This window comes from Furipterus horrens, unplaced genomic scaffold, assembly GCF_987537825.1.
Source record: "Furipterus horrens unplaced genomic scaffold, mFurHor1.1.pri manual_scaffold_7, whole genome shotgun sequence".
Lineage (NCBI taxonomy): Eukaryota > Metazoa > Chordata > Mammalia > Chiroptera > Furipteridae > Furipterus > Furipterus horrens.
The window spans coordinates 92,668,514-92,690,138 of NW_028327177.1; the positions used below are offsets into that span (position 1 = coordinate 92,668,514).

The 21,625-nt window shown below is 41.3% G+C and overlaps 1 protein-coding gene across 6 annotated transcripts in view; it reads right to left on the minus strand.

The window, feature by feature from the left end:
• Window positions 1–21,625, minus strand: part of LOC150004791 (monoacylglycerol lipase ABHD6) — a 72,153-nt gene that overhangs the window by 30,822 nt on the left and 19,706 nt on the right. For all 6 annotated transcript variants that reach the window (XM_090283932.1, XM_090283927.1, XM_090283922.1 and 3 more), the window contains 5 exons: window positions 20,114–20,257; window positions 9,287–9,443; window positions 7,808–7,921; window positions 6,034–6,166; window positions 2,170–2,327 (listed from right to left, as the gene is read on the minus strand). In XM_090283932.1, coding sequence (XP_090140058.1) covers window positions 2,170–2,327; window positions 6,034–6,166; window positions 7,808–7,921; window positions 9,287–9,443; window positions 20,114–20,232 — 681 coding nt within the window. In that variant the 5' untranslated portion in view covers window positions 20,233–20,257. The remainder of the gene's footprint in view (window positions 1–2,169; window positions 2,328–6,033; window positions 6,167–7,807; window positions 7,922–9,286; window positions 9,444–20,113; window positions 20,258–21,625) is intronic.

The window sequence follows — 21,625 nt, forward strand, 5'->3', positions numbered from 1 at the left end:
ACAGAATATCCATCTTGCATACATCCTGCATCTATCCATCCTTCACCTCTGCTCCACCCACCTGTCCTTCAATCCTTCCTGCATCTCTGAATCATATGTGCATACGTCTACCCATGTATCCATCTACCTGCATCTACCAATCCATCTACTCCCATCCCTGCATTCTCCAGGCATCCTCCTGTCTAGCCAAACAAGCTTCAGCCATCCATCTATCCTGCATCCTCAATCACCTATGCATGCGAATACATCAATTTCTGCATTCATCTATCCTGAATCTACCCATAATCTATGCCCCATCCCTGCATTATCCAGGCATTCTCGCATCCATTAATCCATTCAATCTATATCTAACACCTACTTCGTGCAAGTACAGCACCAAAGGCTGGGATAGAACAGCCAATTAAGACAAAGTCCCTGATCTTACAGAGCTTAGAGTGGAAGATAGAAACAAACAAACAGACAGACAATCACAACACAATGTGACACAGTGGGCTTGGTGCTTAGGTGCTCCTTCTCTTCTAGGAGGGGAAGATTTTGGAGCTGCCATTTATTTTCTCCTGGTGTTTTCACATCCCTGACAACTCAAAACTTGGAGGTTTTTAAAACACTGTCCACTCTATTCTTGGAACAGATTGGTGCCAGGAGGTAATCAGTGCAGCTTCACAACTAAAAAGGATTTCAGGGATAAAACATACTACAGAATCAGATTCTGGGGGCTTCTCAGAGACGTGATGCACCTAGTAACAGAGCCATGTTCACAACCTCTAAATAGAGCCCATTCTTCATCCTCTTGCCTCCAAGGGGGCCCCACCCCACCCTGAGCCAGGGTCCACCTGTCACAACAGAGGGAGATAGTTTGCTGTTAAGAAGCCTCAGCCATGGATTCTCCTCTCTTGGTTTTCCACTCTTTCCTAAGATGATCTCAGGCAGACCAAGGTCCTTTAATATAATCATCAGCTGGTGGCTCATATTTCTAGCTCCATACCAGACTTCCCTCAGTGACACTTGTATATCCAACTGCCTACTTGACATCTGCACTTGCAGGCCTCACAGGCAACTTGACTTTAACATACCCAAAATGACACCTTTAGTTTGTCCCCCCATCCCCCCTTCTCCTATTCAGAACATGCGTTTACCTAATCCAAGTACCAGAAGTCACCTGTGACTCCTCACCTTCCCTCATCCGCCACTTCCAACTTGCCAGCAAGTCCTCTCTGTTATTCCCCCCAAAGCCTTTCAGATCTCCTCTTTCCACTCTGCCACCCTAGTCTGTACGACCACCATCTTTAAGCCACAAGAACACCCTAGTGGGTTTCCCTGCTTCTGTCTGTGCTCCTCTACAATCCTTCAGGGGTTCTCCTATCCTACTTAGAAAAAACCCAGACTCCTTCCCATAACCTATAAAGTCCTCCATGCTCTAGCCCAGTGGTTCTCAAAGTGGATCTTGGGGGTCCATGAGGTCAAACTATTTTCATAATACTAAATGTTATTTGCCTTCTTCACTTTCATTCTCTCAAAGGCATACTGTTTTTCAGAGCTTACAAAACAAGGGATAATGTCACTCTGTTACAAGTTTCTCTGAGTTTTAATTTCTAATATGGTAAATATCAATAGTTATAACTTTCACAAACAAAAGCTCTTTGGTGTTTTTAATAATTTTTGAGAATATAAAGTGATCCTGATATTTTTTAAAAATATGACTCTCTGATCTGGCTTCTACCTCCTTTTCCAACCTCATCCATCCCATTCTCTCTCTCAAACTCTAGGCTCCAGGAACCCTGGGCTCCATCTAGTGTCTGAACTTGCCTATGTTTTTTTCATCTCTGAACATGCTATTCCCTCAAAGAGGATTATCAAATCTTCTGCTGCCTCCCTGTTTTTATCCACTGCACCATCTTCATTTCCCCTAGAAAACTTATTATAACTTGTAATAATTGTTTACTTGTTAACTGTGTGCCTCCCACTAGCCTGTGTTCACCCAAGAGCCCTCTGTCTTATTTACTCACCACTGTGGCCAAGCACAGTGCCTGACATGTTACAGACACTGTACACATACTTGGTGAATGAATAAACAGCTAAGCACAGGGAGAGGGGATGCATGAAGGAAGCTGGTACTGGCCACCCGAGCCTCTGGCAGAAGGCAGGCTTTTGCTGCTGAGATCACATTACCTGCTGAGGCACCTTGAAGCGGACGTAGGAACAGAGCTGGAGCATTTCACTCATCTCTTCTGGGGTGGATGGGATCAGGGGAATCTTCTCTACGGCGGCCAAGTCCTGCAGTTCTTTGAGCCGTCGTATGAACTGATTATCACTTGAGTACCGCAGGCCTGTGGGATTCAAATATAAATAGCATGGCAATTCATCTACCCTCTTACCAACCCCCATTTTATAAAGGGAACTTCTAGTATCAGCTGAGAGCTAATATATTTCAGGTTTTTTGTTTGCTTGTTTGTTCCACCAGATTTCTTTTTTTAATTGGTACTGCCATCCTTGCTCAAAGTCAAAAACCCCACTCTGAAGTGAAACAGAAAAATCCTTCAAGATATTTTAGGGACTGGTGACTCAAACTGTGGTCCATGGACCAGCAGCACTGGGCGCCTATTGGAAATACAGAATCTCACGCTGGCTGCTGTGGCTCAGTGGATTGAGTGTTGGCCTGTGAACCAAAAGGCTGTGATTCAATTCCAGGTCCGGGCACATGGCTGGGTTGTGGGCCAGGCCCCCAGTTGGGAGTATGGGAGAGGCAACTGATCGATGATTCTCTCTCACATCAATGTTTCTCTCCCTGTCTTTCTCCCTCCCTTCCCCTCTCTCTAAAAATAAATTAAATCTTAAAAAAAAAGAAAAGAAATACAGAATTTCAGCCCATCCCTAAGTCTCCTGAATCAGAACCTGCACTTAGACAGTGGTCAAGAGATTTATCTGTATGATAGTTTAAGAAGCATTAGTCTAGAAGACAACTTGCCTGAGGATCTGTGTTGCTGAGGGAAGATCTTACAAAATGCATGATGGTTAGAAACATAGAATTGGAGGGACTACCCCTCCCCTTGGCCTGGACCCACTTAGTAATCTCCCTCTCTCCCTCTCTCCCTCTCTCTCAAAGATTTTATTTGTTTTTAGAGAGAGGGGAAGAAAGGGAGAAAGAGAGAGAGAGAAATATTGATATGCAAGAGATACATCAATTGGTTGCCTCTTGCATACCCTCAACTGGGGAGACCTGGCCTACAACTCAAGCATGTGCCTTGACTGGGGAATCAGACGGGCGACCTTTTGTTTGCAGGCCAGTGCTCAATGCTCAATCCACTGAGCCACACTGGTCAGGACTCTCTCTTTTTTTAAATATTTAATTTATTTATTTTTAGAGAGAGGGGAAGGGAGGGAGGAATAGAGGGAGAAAAACATCAATGTAAGAGAGAAACACTGATCAGGTGCCTCTCGTACATGCCTGACTGGGGCCCAAACCTGCAACCCAGGCATATGGCTTGACCGGGAATTGAACTGGCAACCCTTTGCTTTGCAGAATGAAGTCCAACCAACTGAGCCACACCAGTCAGGGCAGTAATCTCTTATTTGAGGTCAATATACAAAACATAGCTAGAACAAGTCTGCATCTGAGCCATCCCCTATGATGGGACAGTAGCTGCCCTCTGCAGTCTCCTTCCTCCAGGAGAGCATCAGGCAATCGCTGGGACTGAAAAGCTTTGAGATGGACCATTATTTCCTGTACTCTGTAGTATGAAATGAGAGAGTTCACACAAACTGGTGTATACAGAAGGGCAAAACTAATTTTCACTTCCAATACTAAGCAAATCTCTAGGTGTTTAATGCAGCTGAAGAACTAGATTTTACTTTATTTTATTTATTTTTAGAGAGAGGTGAAAGGAGGGAGAAAGAGAGGGACAGAAACATCAGTGTATGTTTGCCTCTCGTGCACCCACAACCCAGGCATGTGCCCTGACTGGAAATTGAACCAGTGACCCTTTGGTTCACAGGCCAGCCCTCAATCTACTAAGCCACACCAGCCAAGGCTGAAGAACTAGATTTCAGAAAGGCAAGGGTATCAATTCTAGGCTACAGAAATCCACACTTTATAAATTTCTTATATCCAGTAGCTCCTTTAAATCTAACATGGGCATCATGTGGCTTTCACAATGCAATGAGGGCAGATTACATGATTTATTTCCTTCTACTTCAAAAATAATCCTAGACTAAATGTCATGTGGTATCCTGCATTGGATCCTGGAACAGAAAAAGGGCATTAGTGGAAAAACTAATGAAATCCAAGTAAAGCCTGGAGTTTAGTTAACAGTAATGTACCAGTGTTGGTTTCTTAGTTGTGACAAATTTACTGTGAGCTGTCAACAATGGGGGAAACTGGATGAAGAGTAGATGGAACTCTGTACTACCTCTGTAATATTTCTGCAAATTTCAAATTATTTCGAAGTAAAAAAATGTTTATATTTCCATTTTCACACACAAACAATTTTAAATTTCCAATTGAAACTCAGGTATAATACTCTTTGAGCAAGTGAACATATACTCGGAAAAACCAGTTAGATCTGACCTTCTATAAATGACTTAAAATCTAGGGGGTGGGGGAAGGGAGAGAAGGGGGATAAGTAAGGGAAGGGTCTAGTCAAGGAACATATATGAATGACTCATGGACATGGACAACGGGGAGGGATATGATTGTGGGAGAAGGGATGGGTTGGGAGCGGGGAGCAATGGGGGAAAATGAGACAACTGTAATTGAAAAACCAAAAAATTAAATTAAAAAAAATTATTTTTATAACAATAAAACATAACAATTCCCCCCTCTCATATTAAGACTCTTTATAATCTTATAAAGGAAAAAAAAAAAAAAAAGACTTAAAACCTAATAACCTTCCATAGCAGCTGTTTCTGCAATTCTCAGACTTTATTATTAAAAGACCAAATGATTTCAGACACGGTACATGGGAGGAGAAGAAGAGAAATCCCATTGGGCGCTTGGCTTCAGTTTCAGTGTCCTTAACAGACCTGAAAATTATTTACTTTCAGAGTAACTGAAAGATTCTAAAGGTCAGTCTAGTTATGCTTTTGTAGAGGGTATGCATGTTTGACTCAAAGCTAGGTCCTAGTGGGTAAGCAGGTAGTGGACATGAATCAAATAAGGGAGGCAGTGAATACAGATGGACTTCCAAAAAAGTCACAGCTTGGTAGGTTCTAGAGTCAGGCAGCCTAGGATTGGTTCCTGTTCTGGCTCAGGCACTAAAGTAATTTCATTGTAACTCAATGTTCCTATTAATAAAATGTGTATACTATTTTGATTTGGATATAATTACATATGTAAAAAGTCGCTGAGATGTACATTTAAAATTTATGTAAATCAAACTCCAATGAAGTACCAGAGAGAGAAGAGGCAAGAGAAGGAAAAAGAAAAAAAATTAAGATTTTTCTAATATATTATAAATCCAAGTTTAAAGACTTATGTAAGAAAAATGAATTTTAAAAATCCAACTTCAGATCATAATTTCTGTGGACATGTTACAGCTCAAGTTCACATGTATACAAATAGAAACAGAGAAATTAAGTTTATTGATTTTTAAAAAGATATCTTGTAATGAATAAAGATTTCTGACTTCTCAGTAGAAAAGAGGGGAGTAATAATAACCTTCATAAGGTTATGGCTATGGTGAGAATTAACTCCCTATAAAGAACTTAGCTCAAAAGAGCTCAATAAATGTTGGGTATTAATATTACCATTATATTTCAAGGTATTCATGTGTTGCAAAGTCCTAAGCACATTTTAATTAACCACTAAATTCTCTGTGGAACAAGGCTAGCTCTATAGTTTAAAAGTCCATGTGTTATGATTATGGTTAGATAACTATTGTTTGGCTAGTTATCATAAAAGCATTGCATATCTTTAAAGGACACAACAAGAGATGATGCCAAGAACCAGTCAGAGCAGACACCGCCACCTGTTCCTTCAGAGATTCAGACCCTGCTGTGCTCAAGTCACTCACGGGGGCACCGTAGCCTGTAACTCACCAGCGGGGCACACGAGAGACAGGCTGCAGATGTCTGATGGGTAGTAAGCAGCATACACCCCAGCCACGTTGCCGCCCATGGAGGTACCTATCAGGTGGAATGGTTTTTTGTTCAGCTTGAGACATTCCACAAACTGGGAAGGAAAATGAGAAGGGGGCTTGGTTATTGAGCTATAGACAGAGATAATAGTGATTACAGAGCAAAAAGCCTCTATCGCCTATGGAGACAAATGAAAAGGGCTATTGATTAAAGGAGGTCTGAAACTCTCCTAGTCCCATTATCCAGCTAAGCCCTGAGGCAAAAGCATGCACTCATCTTTACCTAGCACAAGTGATTGAGGGGTCACTAATGAGTATAAAACCAACAAAGATTCTCCTAATTCATGAATCAGCAAATTTTGCTATACAGTAGTGCCTCTCTATATCACAGTTCACTTATCGCGGCCTCACTGTATCGTGGGATTTTTTAAAATATTATATTTAATTATTTATCACAGATCTTTCACTATATCATGGGATTTTGCAGTACTGTATACATATATTGTTAAAGTTACATAGGTTTAAGAGTGTAGAATATGTTTAAGAACATAAGTAGTGTTTATAAAAGTGTGGAAAAGGTTAATAAGGGACTGGGAACAGTTTATAAGTGTGTGGGAAGGGTTTATAAAGCCTTAAAATATATATAAACACTAAAATAAATGTCAGGTTCCTACATCGCGGATTTTCACCTATCGTGGGGGGTCTAGAACGTAATACCTATGATAAGTGAGGGAATAGTGTAAATGTCCTGAGACTAAATATTTTCTCTTCTGTGGGCCATATGATTTCAGTCACAATTACTCAACTCTGCTACTGTAGCACAAAAGCAGCTAAAGACAATACATAAATGAATGAGCATGGCTGTGTTCCAATGAACCTTCGCTTACAAAAATAAGCAGCAGGCCTAATATAGCCCACAGACCATGGTTTGCTAAACTCTTGACATAACTTAAAGTTCTTCTCATCCATCCAACTGTCCATTCATATAATTATCTATTCATCCACCTGTCTGTTCAACTATCCAACCACTCATCCATCCAACCATCCAATGATGTTTTAGATAAATGTCAGTTATATAGAAAATATTAATTGGATATCTGTTATGTACAAAAAACTATGGTCGACTGAAGAAGAAAAGAATCAAAGAGACAAAGTTCCTGACCTCATCAAAATACATATAGTTTAATGGGGTGAGGGGACACATTAAACAAATATCCTTGTCTGGGGAAAATACCTAATGTCAATTTGAAACTTATGAACTACTAAATTCTGAAGTGGTCAATGAACCCTATGACCTTGAAAGCCCAGCCAGAGAGGGGCTGAAGATAGATACTGAAATAGAACAAAATGCGAAGATCTCCCTCCCCATTCTCCACAACTAGGCAGAAGGGCTATTGCTGTCCTCATGTAGTTGGTAGCAGAAAAACAGACTCTAGGCAAAGGGTCTTGAGAAATACTAAACTCCACTGTCAAAGAGCTTAGAAAATACTCAGGTCATCATACATCTTAACAAACAACTGCAACGGGCTTACAGGAGAACAGGCTGCAATAAGCCCTGGTCCTCCATAGTGGACCAAGGATACCACTAGGTGCCACTTTGTTTGCAGTTACTTGACAGAATGCACTGAAGACTCCTTATGAATCAGTATGAAACTCTCCTACCTGCTCTCCAGGCTTGGGCATGCAATGGTGGGCACACCCACACTCTGGCCAATTTCTGGTGGAGCCCTGCTTACCTGGTGTATCCTTTTGACTTGCCCATCTATGGACAGGTCATCCAGGGAGGAGCGAGTGGTACCCTCATGTCCTGGCATGTCCACGCAGACCAAGTGAAGGTTCTTCGGAAGGAACTGAGAACACATACGCCCAGATAGTCAGTATGTGGTGTGCAGAAAATGTCTGCCCACTTTCCTGGGAAGGTTGTACCTACTTATCAAGTAACCTGGATAGCCAACCCTGGGGACTTATGGGCCTGGGCCATGCAGAGCTCTACCTTAGTAACATCTGATGGGAATGAGCATTGCCAGTAGCCTGATAGGGAGCAGAAGCCCCCAAAGACTAATAAATACATAGATAGGAGGGAACTAGGAGAATGACTGGAAAAGAGGGACAAAGGTCTGGGCAGCAGATTTGCAACTCCCACTTTTGACAGCAGTTGGCAGGTACTACCTCCTTCTTCTTCCCCCATCCCTTCCACACTTACTCCAGCCATTCAGCCACTAACTGGGAACTAGATGGGGTGGTTCTGTTCTCCTAGAGTCCTGACCAGCTCCAGAGCCAATAGGAACAAGGCTTTCTTTAAGAATCATATCTGATCACCACGATTCTGTTTTCAACTTGTTTTTTATTTTTTGCATTAAGGTGTAATTCCTGGGGTGATTATTATCCCAAAACACCTTCTTTTGTTTAAATGCATGCCACTTTGAACCAGGTAATTCAGAAACATCAGTTATCAATAAACAAATACCCAATTATATGAAAGATGCCTATCTGAAGTGGGGACAGGAATAAGTGGTTCATTAAGGCATGAGGATGTCTGTCCTCAAAGTGGAATTTGGAAATAAGGATACAAATAACTAGAGGATATGTGTGCCTTTTACTTCTGGTGTAGATCATCCCTGAAATCATTCAGGTATGGCCCTGCTTGAGGTGGGAACCTGGGGTGCTTCCCTCCCAAGACCTCTCCTAGCCCCACCTTTACCAGCTGGTCTCTCTTCACAAGTAAAGCAAGTTGCCACACCCGAGTAAACCAGGACAGAAAGTGAGTCATTTGGAAAACTATCCCAGAAAGCAGCTAAATCAAGAACACTTCTCTAAATGGCTAATGAAGGGGGGCGGGGAGGACCAAGAATAGAAAAAGGAGGTAAGGATGAGGCAGGGGAGAAGCAGGAGGCAAAAGGGGAAGGAAGAGGAGAAACTTGGAGCATAAAAGGACAAATGATTTTTTTAAAGCCTGACCTTGATCATGAGAGTTCTGAGATGAAGCTGAGTGTCAGAAACCTTTCCTAAGAAATACTCCTAAGGCAAAATGATTTCTAAGGCATAGGTTTTACAAATAACATTCAACTTAATAAATTCTGTCTGATAAAAAAAAAAAATTGCATCAAGTATTACATTAGTTTTAAGATAACCTGAGCCACAGTTCTGGGTTCCCTTTGCTTTCTACCATTGCTGATGGCAGTATGTCCAAGTGGAAACCCTTTTCTCTACTGCACCTTGACCACGCTGAGCCACATGTCCTTGTGCGCAGAGAACCCATGGAGCATGAGGATGGAAGGTTTGTGCCCAGGCCTGCCACGGAAGGAATAACAGAACTGATAGTCTTCATGGTGAACATAGCGGACCTGCATGCCCAACGTCCGCCGCCAGTACCTGGGAAGGACAAATATAGGCCAAGCCAAATCAGCAAGCTCCAGATAAGTAGGGGCACAGGTCCTCTTTATAGTCTTACTTTGAGGTAAGACCTGGCTTTCCTCCTTCTCGTCTGACTCTGGAGTCCCCCAGAGCTTCACCCTCAAGGAGCACTAAGTGATAATATTCCAGAAAGCACCTAAAATGAATATTATGGTATGAATGTCACTACACAATCACTCTAAACTAGGAAAGGGATAGGGGTGTTTTTTTAAGGAGCATGACACATAATAAATAACTTCTTGTTAATACATATTTCTAGCAGTTGAATGGCAGTGCAAAGGAGGAGCTGGGGTGGGACCTCACTGGGTGTCTGACTAGCCTTATCTGCCTGGATTGGTTGAGCTTCTGCAGACCATCTTCATCAACACCTGAAATCTAGGGTGGGCAGCCAGAGACATGTGGGCAGGACTGTGGCTGTGCACAGTGCAAGCATCCTGGAGTGAGCTGTCCCTGCAGAGGCACTTCAATTGGCAGGAAAAGCATCAAAAGATATAACGGCAGTGTCACTTGGAATTTGCTGCTGGTGGAGATAAAGAACTGGACTCTCCCCAAGGCTACATGTGCTGGTGGTGGTATCATTCCACACACTCACAAATCTCTGATTGGGAAGAAAGAACACCAAAAGACTCTCTAAAGGAGCCTGCATTTCTTATGATCTCAGAACTCTATATATATTCTTAACATCTGACAAGTGTTGGTGATTCTAGTGGACTGGGTCTCTGCAAAAAACCCACAATTTTACCTGGTTGTAAATCTATTTGAATGAGCTGGAAGTTTAACTAGGTTTCCAACCAACCAAATTTATTTGAGTCTTAATCACATTTATGTGTTACTATGGCTTTAAAGAAGATATAGATTCTGAAGTGGTGAATTTTGATGGAGTTGATGATTTTTAAAAAATTATTTGGATTTTAATTGTGATTCAGAAATTATAGTAATAAATGTGGTTTTATGTAGACATTACACAGCGGATAAGCTCAGTAAAGGTCATAATTCTATCTCTCCCCAGAAAATATGTGTATTTTTTCTAGAGACTTTGAGAGTGAGAACTTGCTTTTTTAAAGAACTATCTGCATTGTTCCTCTGCTTTTATTCACTAAAACATATTGAAGCTAGTTGAAAGCTCAGCTTCTGTTGGTTATATAAGATTTGGCAGTGCTGGAGTCTGGCCTGAAATTGATTTCAATACGAAATTACCTTCTAAGCAAATTGAACTCTCTGCATGAAGAATTTCTCCAAGATGAAACACAATTAATTCAATCAGAGATTGAGTCTGTGGTATACTTTGCACCAAAGAGGTAGCCAAGTCTTGCAAAAGCAAATGGCCTAAATTGACTGGTTTTAACCCTTAAACCAAAACAAAGGGAGGGGAGATAAGAACACAAATTCATATTTATACGGATTTGCATAAAAAAAGCATGGGAGCATATACAAGACACTACTAAGATGAGTGTCTGAAATGGAGGTGGGAAATACAGTGAGAAGTAGATGGGGAGGCAAACAGAGGTGGGAAGAAGACTTTTATCACTTTCGCAATGAAAGTGTTGCCTATTCGAAACATTAAAAATATAATGAAACTGACTAGCTTAAAGCTCTTCCTATGACAAAGCAAGCTTATTTCAAAATTCTAAATTGTGCACCTAATACAAATTTGTTCATTCACTCATATGTCAGATCATAATAGGGAAAATGTTGCATTCTACTGAGGATATGGTAAAGATTAAATAAGATAATCCATATACAAAGTTTTCAGTACTCAGGACATGATAAGAATTCAATAAATGATAGTTATTAGTATTATATAAAAAAGATTCTACCCTTGTAAGTCACTTGCCAAAATTCAAGGGGAAAATTTGCTACAACTATGACAGCCACAAATTGATATCCTTAATACATAAAAAGCTTACAAAATTATAAGAACCATGCTAAGACCCCCAATTAAACACTGAGCAAGATAAACAAAAAGATTACTCAGAGGAGAAGAGAATTAATGACTAACACAGAAAACATGTTCAACTTCATTACCAATTAAAGAAATACATTTTTAATGGACTTCTAAATTAGAAAAATGTCTTAAAAATAACAATTATAATATTCAACCTTTCTAGAAAGCAGTCTGGAATTAAGCATCAGGGGTCTTTAAAAACCTCATGCCTTTTGACCCAGTAATTATATTTCCAGGAACAATCTGTTCCAAAAAAAATAAAGAGAAATCTTGAAAAAATATTTCTAAAGATGTTTAACAGTGTCATTTAAATTAGGGAAAAAATTTGCATTAACCTTGATGTCCATAAATAAAGAATTTATTATATAAATTAAAATGTAATATTTTGCTGTTAAGAATGAGGTCTTCAGCCTTAGCTGGTGGCTCAGTTGGTTGGAGCATCGTCCCATACACCAAAAGGTTGCAGGTTTGATCCCTGGTCAGGGTGTGAATGGGAGGCAACAGGTCAATGTTTCTCTCACATTGATGTATCTCTTTCTTTCCCTTTCCCGCTCTCTCTCTCTCTCTCCCGCCTTCTCTCTCTCTCTCCCCTCCTTCTCTCTCTCTCTCCCCTTCTCTAAAATCAATTAAAAGAAAAACCTACCCTTGACTTCCAGCCAAGATAGAGACCTAGACAGACACGCTGTGTCTCCCTCCACAACTAAGAGGGAATACGACTACCAGAAGTAGAGACAACCAGAAGTTACAGAAAATCAAGCTGCATGAAAGTCCAATAAGCAAAAATATAAAGAAATACTCATCCAGAAAGGTAGGAGGGGCAGAGCCAGGGTGGAGAGGATGTGGTGCGGTAGCAGCAGCAGTGGCAGCAGCGGCAGCAGCGGCAGCAGTGGCAGGCCAGCAGAAAGCATAGTCACACATTTTTAAAAGTCAGGAGGGACACCTGGGGAGCACTCCCAGCACCAGACCAGACTGCGCAGCTCATGGTCCCAGCCCCAGAGAAAATCAAGTCTCATTGCTTTTGATTGTGCAAACCAATGGGTGTTGGGGCAGAGAAAAGTGCCAGTCTCTCAGCAGAGTCCACTTGTTTAAAGGGCCTCATGGTCCTAGAATGTCCGCAGACCCACCCACTCTGGGAACGACAGCCATGGCAAGAGCTAGAGGGGCGCCAGTACCATACAAAGTGGGAGAAGTGCCTGGAAAAGGGGCGAGTGCTGAGCAAGCAGCATTGTTCCCTCTCAGATCCCTCCCCTACAGACAGCACCACAACGTGGTGAAATGGGTCTCCCTGTACAGCCAAATACCTAAGGCTTTGCCCCTTACAATGTAACAGGTGTGACAGCTCTACCTAAGACAAAGAGGCAAACAAACACAGGAGCCTGTCAAGATGAGGAGACAGAGAAATATGGCCCAAAAGAGGGAACAGATCAAGGTTCCAGTGGGAGAACTAAGCGACGAGGAGATAGCCAACCTAACAGACCCAGAGTTCAAAACACTGGTGATAAAGATGCTCACAGGTTTGACAGATATGCTTAAGCACGGCAAACGCATAAAGGAAGAAGTGGAGGTTTTGCTAAATGAAACAAAGATAAATTCACACAAAACCAATGGTGAAGGGAAGAGAACCAGGGTTCAAATCCATAATTTGGAACATAAGGAAGATAAAAACAGTCAACCAGTACAGAATGAGGAAACAAGAATTGAAAAAAATGAGGAGAGGCCTAGGAACCTCTGGGACAACTTTAAACGTGCCAACATCCAAACCACAGGAGTGCCAGAAGGAGAAGAGGAAGAGCAAGAAATCGAAAGCTTATGTGAGAAAATAATGAAGGAAAACGCTCCAAATTTGGTGGAGGAAATAGACATACAAGTCCAGGAAGCACAGAGAGTCCCAAACAAGTTAGACCCAAAAAGGACCACACCAAGACATATTATAATTAAAATGCCAAGGGTTAAAGATAAAGAGAGAATCTTAAAAGCAGCAAGAGAAAAGCAGAGAGTTACCTACAAAGGCGTGCCTGTAAGACTATAAGCTAATTTCTCAAAAGGAACTTTGCAGGTGAGAAGGGACTGGCAAGAAGTATTCAAGGTGATGAAAAGCAAGGACTTATAACCAAGATTACTCTATCCAGTAAAGCTCTCATTTAGAATGGAAGGGCAGATGAAGTGCTTCCCAGACAAGGTAAAGCTAAAGGAGTTCATCATCCCCAAGCCATTATTATATGAAATGTCAAAGGGACTTACTTAAGAAAAAGATAAAAATTATGAACATTAAAATGACAACAAACTCACAACTATCAAGAATTGATTCTAAAAATAAAAACAAAATCCAACTAAGCAAACCAGAACAGGAACAGAATCATAGGTATGGGGATCATTTGGAGGGTTATCAGCTGGGAGGGGGAAGGGGGAGAAATGGGGAAATGGTGCAGGGATTAAGAAGCATAATCGTTTGGTACAAAATAGACAGAGGGAAGTTAATAATAATATAGGAAAGGGTGAAGCTAAAGAACTTATATGCATGACCCATGGACATGAACTAAGGGGATAGAATTGCTGGAAGGAAGGAGGGTACTGGGAAGAGGGGAGCAAAGGGAAAAAAACTGGGACTACTGTAAGAACATAATCAATAAAATATACTTTAAAAAAACATATCCTCAAGTGAGGATATGTATTTTTAATTAATTAATTAATTTGTTTGTTTATTTATTTATTTATTTTTAGAGAGAGGGGAAAGGAGAAAGAGAGGGAGAGAAACATCAGTGTGTGGTTGCCTCTCACTCGTGCCCCCAACTGGGGACCTGACATGCAACCTAGTCATGTGCCCTGACTGGGAATTGAACCAGAGACACTTGGTTCACAGGCCAACGCTCAATCCACTGAGCCACAGCAGCCAGGGAGGAAATGTTTTTTAAATGGGGTCTTCAAAGAATATTTAATAACAAGAAAATGTTTATGACCTGATATCAAATGAAAACATAGGACCCAATTTTTTTTATACTATTGATTTCAATTCTGATAAGAAAGTTAAACTACAGTAGTCCCTCTCTATATCGCAGTTCAGTTATCGCAGCCTCACTGTATCGTGAGATTTTTAAAAATATTTTATTTAATTATTTATCGTGGATTTTTCGCTATATCATGGGATTTTGCAGTACTGTATACATATGTTGTTAAAGTTATGTAGGTTTAAGAGTGTAGAATATGTTTAAGAACATAAGTAGTGTTTATAAAAGTGCGAAAAAGGTTAATAAGGGAGTGGGAAAGGTTAATAAGGGACAGGGAATGGTTTATAAATGTGTGGGAAGGGTTTATAAAGCCTTAAAATACATATAAATACTAAAATAAATGTAAGGTTCCTACTTCATGGATTTTCACCTATCGCGGGGGAGAGGGGGCGTCTAGAATGTAATACCCACAATAAGTGAGGAAATACTATATACACAGATGAGGTGGGCAAAGAGTGGTGAGAACAAAAGAAGCATTGAAGGAAATGATTTGGGGGGTTACAGATAATTCATATTTTCCCTGTATTACATTTTTGTAATCTTCAATTCTCTACAAATATAACACAAAGAGCAGTATGAGGTCAAAGAACTGGGAGGACCTTATAGGAAAGGTGAGGTTACAAAAGCATCTGGATACTCAACACCTAACAGTTGGAGACAAAGCAGAAGGGTATTCAATGCACAGCAGAGGCAAGGGCATGCGGATAACCAAGCATGACTTGGCCCCAGAGTGAAGGGAGATGGGGCTGGAAAGGCAGCCTGACAGTGAGCCTCAGGAATTGAGGTCTTCTTCATTACCAGGTGGAGCTCTTAGGTACTAATCCATGTATTTCATTTAACTGGTATATTCACTGGAAAACTTTACCTAGGCTTTGGAAACAGGGGCTGAAGAACCAATATTTTCAATAATTTCAAATGATGCTCTCAATGAAAGAATGGAAAGAAGACTCCTTAAGCTACAAGGTCAGGTAAAAAATTATGAGTGACTGGACTTCCGGCCCTATGGAGACCTAGACAGACACGCTGCATCTCCCTCCATAACTAAGAAGGAATACAACTACCTCAAAACTAGAGACAACCAGAAGTTCCAGAAAATCGAGCTGCATGTAAGTCCAACAAACAAAGATATAAAGAAATACTCATCCAGAGAGGTAGAAGGGGCAGAACCGGGGCGGAAAGGATATGGTGTGGTGGCGGCAGCAGTGGCGGCAGTGGCAACAGTGGCAGGGCAGCAAAAAGTGCAAACATTTTAAAAAGGTGAGAAGGACACCTGGGGAGCACTCCCAGCACCAGACCAGACCACACAGTTCATGGTTCCAGTGCCAGGGACAATAAAGCCTCATTGGTTCTGACTGTGAAAACCAGTGAGGGTTGGGAGGAGGGAGAAACTGCTGGTTTCTCAGCAGAGTCTGCTTGTTTAAAAGGCCCCCATGATCCTAGAACATTTGCAGACCCACCCACTCTGGGAACGACAGCCAGGGCAACAGCTAGAGAGGTGCCAGGCCCATAAAGAAGTGGCAGAAGTACCTGGGAAAGGGGCAAGTGCTGAGTAAGCAACATTGTTCCCTCTCAGACCCCTCCCATACACACAGGCCACAACATGGTGAAATGGGTCGCCCTGTACCGACAAATACCTAAGGCTCCGCCCCCTACAACATAACAGGTGCAACAGCTCTACCTAAGACACAGAGACAAACTCAGGAGCCTGTCAAGATGAGGAAACAGAGAAGTATGGCTCAGAAGAGGGAACAGATCAAGGTTCCAGTGGTAGGACTAAGTGATGAGGAGAGAGCCAACCTAACAGACCCAGAGTTCAAAACACTGGTGATAAAGATGCTCACGGACTTGACAGATATGCATAAGTATGGCAAACACATAACGGAAGAAGTGAAGGCTATGCTAAATAAAACAAAGGAAAATCGACACAAAACCAATGGTGAAGGGAAGGAAACTGGGGTTCAAATCAATAATTTGGAATATAAGAAAGATAAAAACAGTCAACCAGTACAGAATGAGGAAACAAGAATTGAAAAAAATGAGGAGAGCCTTAGGAACCTCTGGGACAACTTTAAATGTGCCACATCCAAATCATAGGGGTGCCAGAAGGATAAGAGGAAAAGCAAGAAATCAAAAGCTTATGTGAGAAAATAATGAAGGAAAACTTCCCAAATTTGGTGGAGGAAATAGACATACAAGTCCAGGAAGCACACAGAGTCCCAAACAAGCTAGACCCAAAGAGGTCACATCAAGACATCATAATTAAAATGCCAAAGGTTAAAGATAGAAAATCATAAAAGCAGCAAGAGAAGAGCAAAGAGTTACCTACAAAGGGGTGCCTTGAGATTATAAGCTGATTTCTCAAAAGAAACTTTGCAGGCAAGAGGGGACTGGCAAGAAGTATTCAATGTGATGAAAAGCAAGTACCTATAACCAAGACCACTCTCCAGCAAAGCTTTCATTTAGAATGGAAGGGCAGATGAAGTGCTTCCCAGTCAAGGTAAAGCTAAAGGAGTTCATCATCACCATGCCATTATTATATGAAATGTTAAAGGGACTTATTTAAGTAAAAGATCAACACTATAAACATTAAAATGACAACAAACTCACAACTATCAACAACTGAATCTAAAAAATAAAAACAAAAAGAAACTAGGCAAACAACCAGAACAGGAACAGAATCATAGGTGTGGGGATCACTTGCAGGGTTATCAGCTGAGGAGGAAGTGGGAGAAATGAGGAAATGGGGGAGGTCTAAGAAGCATAATCGTTTGGTACAAAATAGACAGGGGGAAGTTAATAATATAGGAAAGGGTGAAGTCAAAGAACTTATATGCACGACCCATGGACATGAACTAAGGGGGGTGGGATTTCTGGAGGGAAGAGGGGTACTGGGAAGAGGGGAGCAAAGGGGCAAGAAATTGGGACAACTGTAACAAAATAATAAAATATACTTTTAAAAAAATTATGAAAGACCAATGTCCCCGATGGAAAACAAACAAACCCAACTTCTTTGGTTTAAGGATAACAAAGAATAAGTTACCTCTAAATCATAAACATCACAAAGGCGGAGATTAGAAATAACTGCAAGTGTACAGAACAGAAACAAAGAGAAGAATTAAATTGGGACAAACAAATGTCTCAGGAACAAGATCTGCTACAGCTGAATAGTCTTGGCACAAAAGCCAAACTGTTCCTGTTTCAGGACAGACATCACTGAAGCCCGCCCAAAGGCTCCCAGGGTCCAGACCCTTTATTATACAAGTGTTGCCTTCTCCAGTTTACAGCAACCCCTGAAGAAAAGTACTTATACACTTCTTTTTTGTTACTGTGGTAAAAAATAGATAACATAAAATTTACCATTTTAATCATTTAAGGGTACAATTCAGTGGCATTAAGTACATTCACAATATTGTACATCAACCATCACAACTATCCATTTACAGAACTTTTCATCATCCCATGTAGAAATTCTGTATCCATTAAACAAAAACTCCACATCCCTTCCTGTCCCTTAGCCCCTGGTAATCTCTATCCTACTTTCTGTTTCTGAGTTTGGCCAGTCTAGGTATCTCATATAAATAGAATCACAGAGTATTTGTCATTTTGTGTCTGGCTTATGTCACTTAGCATAATGTTTTCAAGTTATCCATATTATAGACAACATCAGTACTTTATTCCTTTTTAAGACGAAATGACATTCCATTATATGAATATGCCATATTTATTTAACCATACATCAGTTGTTTCTACTTTTTGGCTACTGTACATAATGCCACTATGAAAATTCATGTACAAGTTTTTGTATGGGCACACACATATGTTTTCAGTTCTCTTGGGTAAAGACCTAGGAGGGGAATTGCTAGATCATTTAGTAGCTTTTCTCTTTTAAACTTTTTGAGGAACCGCAAGACTTTTCCAAAACGGCTACACCATTTTGCATTCCTACTAAGAATATATGAGAAACTTTTAACTGAAGTGTAAGTGCACAAATTGCAAGTGACCCAGAGCACAGCCAACCGGTTTCCACAGGGACGCGGACTCTGCTTCTGCAGGAGGCACCAAACGCTTCGACATGACTCAAGAGCGCCCCATCTGGAGGTGCTGTGGCCACCCCACAGAGGGGCGGCTCTGACTCTGAAAGGGCCGGGGACTGTGTAGCACGGAGGCTGCTTTCGGCATTGGTGCATGGAATTTGCTGCTATGTAATCACACATCTGCATGCAGCCATAGTTACGGGGACAGGCCACATCACCTAACTGCATTCTTCATTTCATTTGACTTAAAGAAAAATGGCCCTTGTGTGTGGAGGTCCGTAGAGCCTCTGCAGGGACATGTGAGGCACACAACTCTGGCCCCTCCATGTCAGGCAACATGGGAGCCAGGTCCCAAAGCACTCCTGCTGCTAAGGCAGCAAGGACAACAGCGTTTAAACAGCTGGTGTCTCAGCTTTGTTAGTGGAGAGGTGGGTCCTGGGTGAGCCTCTAAAGGGGTCACCACCTCTCAAGACAGAGTGAAAGAAAAGCTCCCTTCTGCTCAATTAGCTTCTTTTCAAGGATCAGAGCTTGGCTGGCAGGTGGAAAATTCCAAACTCCAATGAAACAAAAGCGCGCCAGAGAGGAGGGCAGATAAAGGGCACACGCCAGCCTCCCTGCATTCTTCTCCCTGTGCACAGGAGCCAGTGCTAACTCCCAGAAGTCCCAGTGAAACCTCAGTGCACTTCTCTATGGCACAGTATTTCCTTCACCAGGGGATGCATATGATGGGGGCGGGAAGGGTGATTTTATTTGGGAAGTGGAGTGTGGCATGAAAAGTCCCAAAAGCACATCATAAGAAAGCTCCTCTCTTTTCAGCTCTTAAGCTTCTGATTCCCTCAAGGAGAAAGGCTCTTTTGGGGGCTGCTACATCTTTCACACCCCTCTTAGACTTCATACCAAAGAGAATGGAGACAGAGTCTTTGCTAGGCGGCAGTATCTAGGCTAGAATTTAAGGACATTATTTAATGGCATTCTGCTTGTTTTTACTTTCTTATATTAATTTACTATGTATGGCAAGTATGACAAGCTTTTTCACTTAAGGTAATGATATTTATATTACTCTTAAAATAAATTGTAAGCTACAAAAAGTGACTTACTCTAAAGAAAATATAAAAGTTGAGGTGGTGCGCAGATTGGGCAAGCATCACAAAGGTGGTACAAAAATGACAGAAGGTTTGCAAATGTCTCTTTCTTTCTGCCATTTTACTAATGAACACTTTTAGAATAATCTGAAACCATTCTGTCCCACCCGTATGCCTTCTCCAGGTCCTGCCCTTTCTAATCCATTTATCAGTGCACATCACTGCACCTGTCAGACCATCTCTGGATCAGAATTCAAGGACCAAGAAACTACCAAAGGAATTCCCATAAATGCGCACAATCCTTGCTTAAAATAACCAGTGACTTTGGCAGTGAGGGTAGCCTCCTGGGCAAAGATGCTATCGGAAACCTGAAAGGAGTTACCTGGTGAGCAACTATCACCAATTCTTCAGGAACACTCCCAAAATTCAAAAAAGGATGTCTTTCAATTTTTCTGTATGTTTAAGATATTTCATGATAAAATGTTGAACAACAAAGAAAATGACAAGCAGAGAAGATGACATTATGATACCCTTGAAAACTTCAATTATAAAGTTAACTTACCAATAATAGATTTTTATCAGCGCCGAAGGCCACAGGAGAAACGAGGCCACGAACGCCAGGATTGGGATGGCCAGCGTCCCACCCGCGATCACAAACATGTTAACTACATCAAGATCCATCCTGCCCTTCGAGGCTGGCTGGCACCTGCAGGGATTGAAGAGAGTGACAGTATTGAAACTCCATCTCAAGAGAAAAGGTGAAGAAGTAAAAGGGGGAAGAAAAGTGAATGTCCCAGAATGTGTGAAGATAAGGAAAAAACAAAAACAGGCAATTGCTTAAAAAAAATGAAAAAGCATGACAACTACATGTAATGAAGAATCCCTGAGAGGATCCTGGGTTTTATTTTAAGTTATAAAGGAAATTGTGAGGACAGTTGGGAAAATCTTAGTAAGAACTGGATATTAGATAATATTATTGTATTGGTGATACAGTTCTTGAGTGTGGTAAGGAAATTGTGGTTACCTTTGCATATAGGAGAAATGTCTGTGTGCTGAGGAGATGTCTGCTCAAGTGTTAAGGGGTGAAGTACAGTGATATTTACTATTCACTTTTAAAAGTTGAGAAGAGAAAAAAATAATGTGTGTGTGAGTGTGTGTGTTGGTGTGGGGAGAGGAGAGAGAAATAAAGCAAATACCCTGTACGTGAAAGGTTAACCATTGGTGAGTTCAGGTGAAGGTTACATGGAAACCCTCAGCTTTTCTATAGGTTCTACAGGTTTCAAAATCTCTATAGCAATTTTTAAAGATTAAAAGTTGTGCCCTGGCTGGTGTGGCTCAGTGAATTGAGCACTGGCCTGTGAACCACAGGGTCGCTGGTTCGATACCCAGTCAGGGCACATGCCTGGGTTGCAGACCTGGTCCCCAGTTGGGGGCGTGCGAGAGGCAACCACACATTGATGTTTCTCTCCCCCTCTTTATCCCTCCCTTCCCCTCTCTCTAAAAATAAATAAGTGAAATCGTAAGAAAAAAAAGTTAGAGAGGACCTTAAAGAAAGAAATGAAAAGAATACACATGCACACGTGAATGTATATACATATAGATCCACACAGATTATCACTGGATGGATGTACATGAGACCAGTAACAGCCATTGCATCTAAGTTTGGAAACGAGGTAGCTGTGCTCAAGGATAGAAGGGACACTTGTTTTTCACAGTCTACCTTTTAAAATATTGGGTTATATATCATATACATTTATAGCCTATTCAAAAATAAATAATGTACAATAAAATGTTAGGAGGGAACAAATAAAAACTGTGGAGTTTTCAGTATACTTTCTGATGTCTTGCTGAAGACTTGGCATACATGTCTGAAAAACAGAATGTGTTCCTGGGGGGCAGGGACTGTGTTCCCAGCATCTAGACTAGGGCCTGACCCATTTCTATGCACTCTGGAAATCAGGGTTGACTCAGAAGCCCCACCCAGTCCTATCTCATGGGCTCATAACACGGTTCATTTTTTCATAAAATGAAAAATACTTCAAGTCCCATCATCTTCCCCAATGGCAAAAACAAC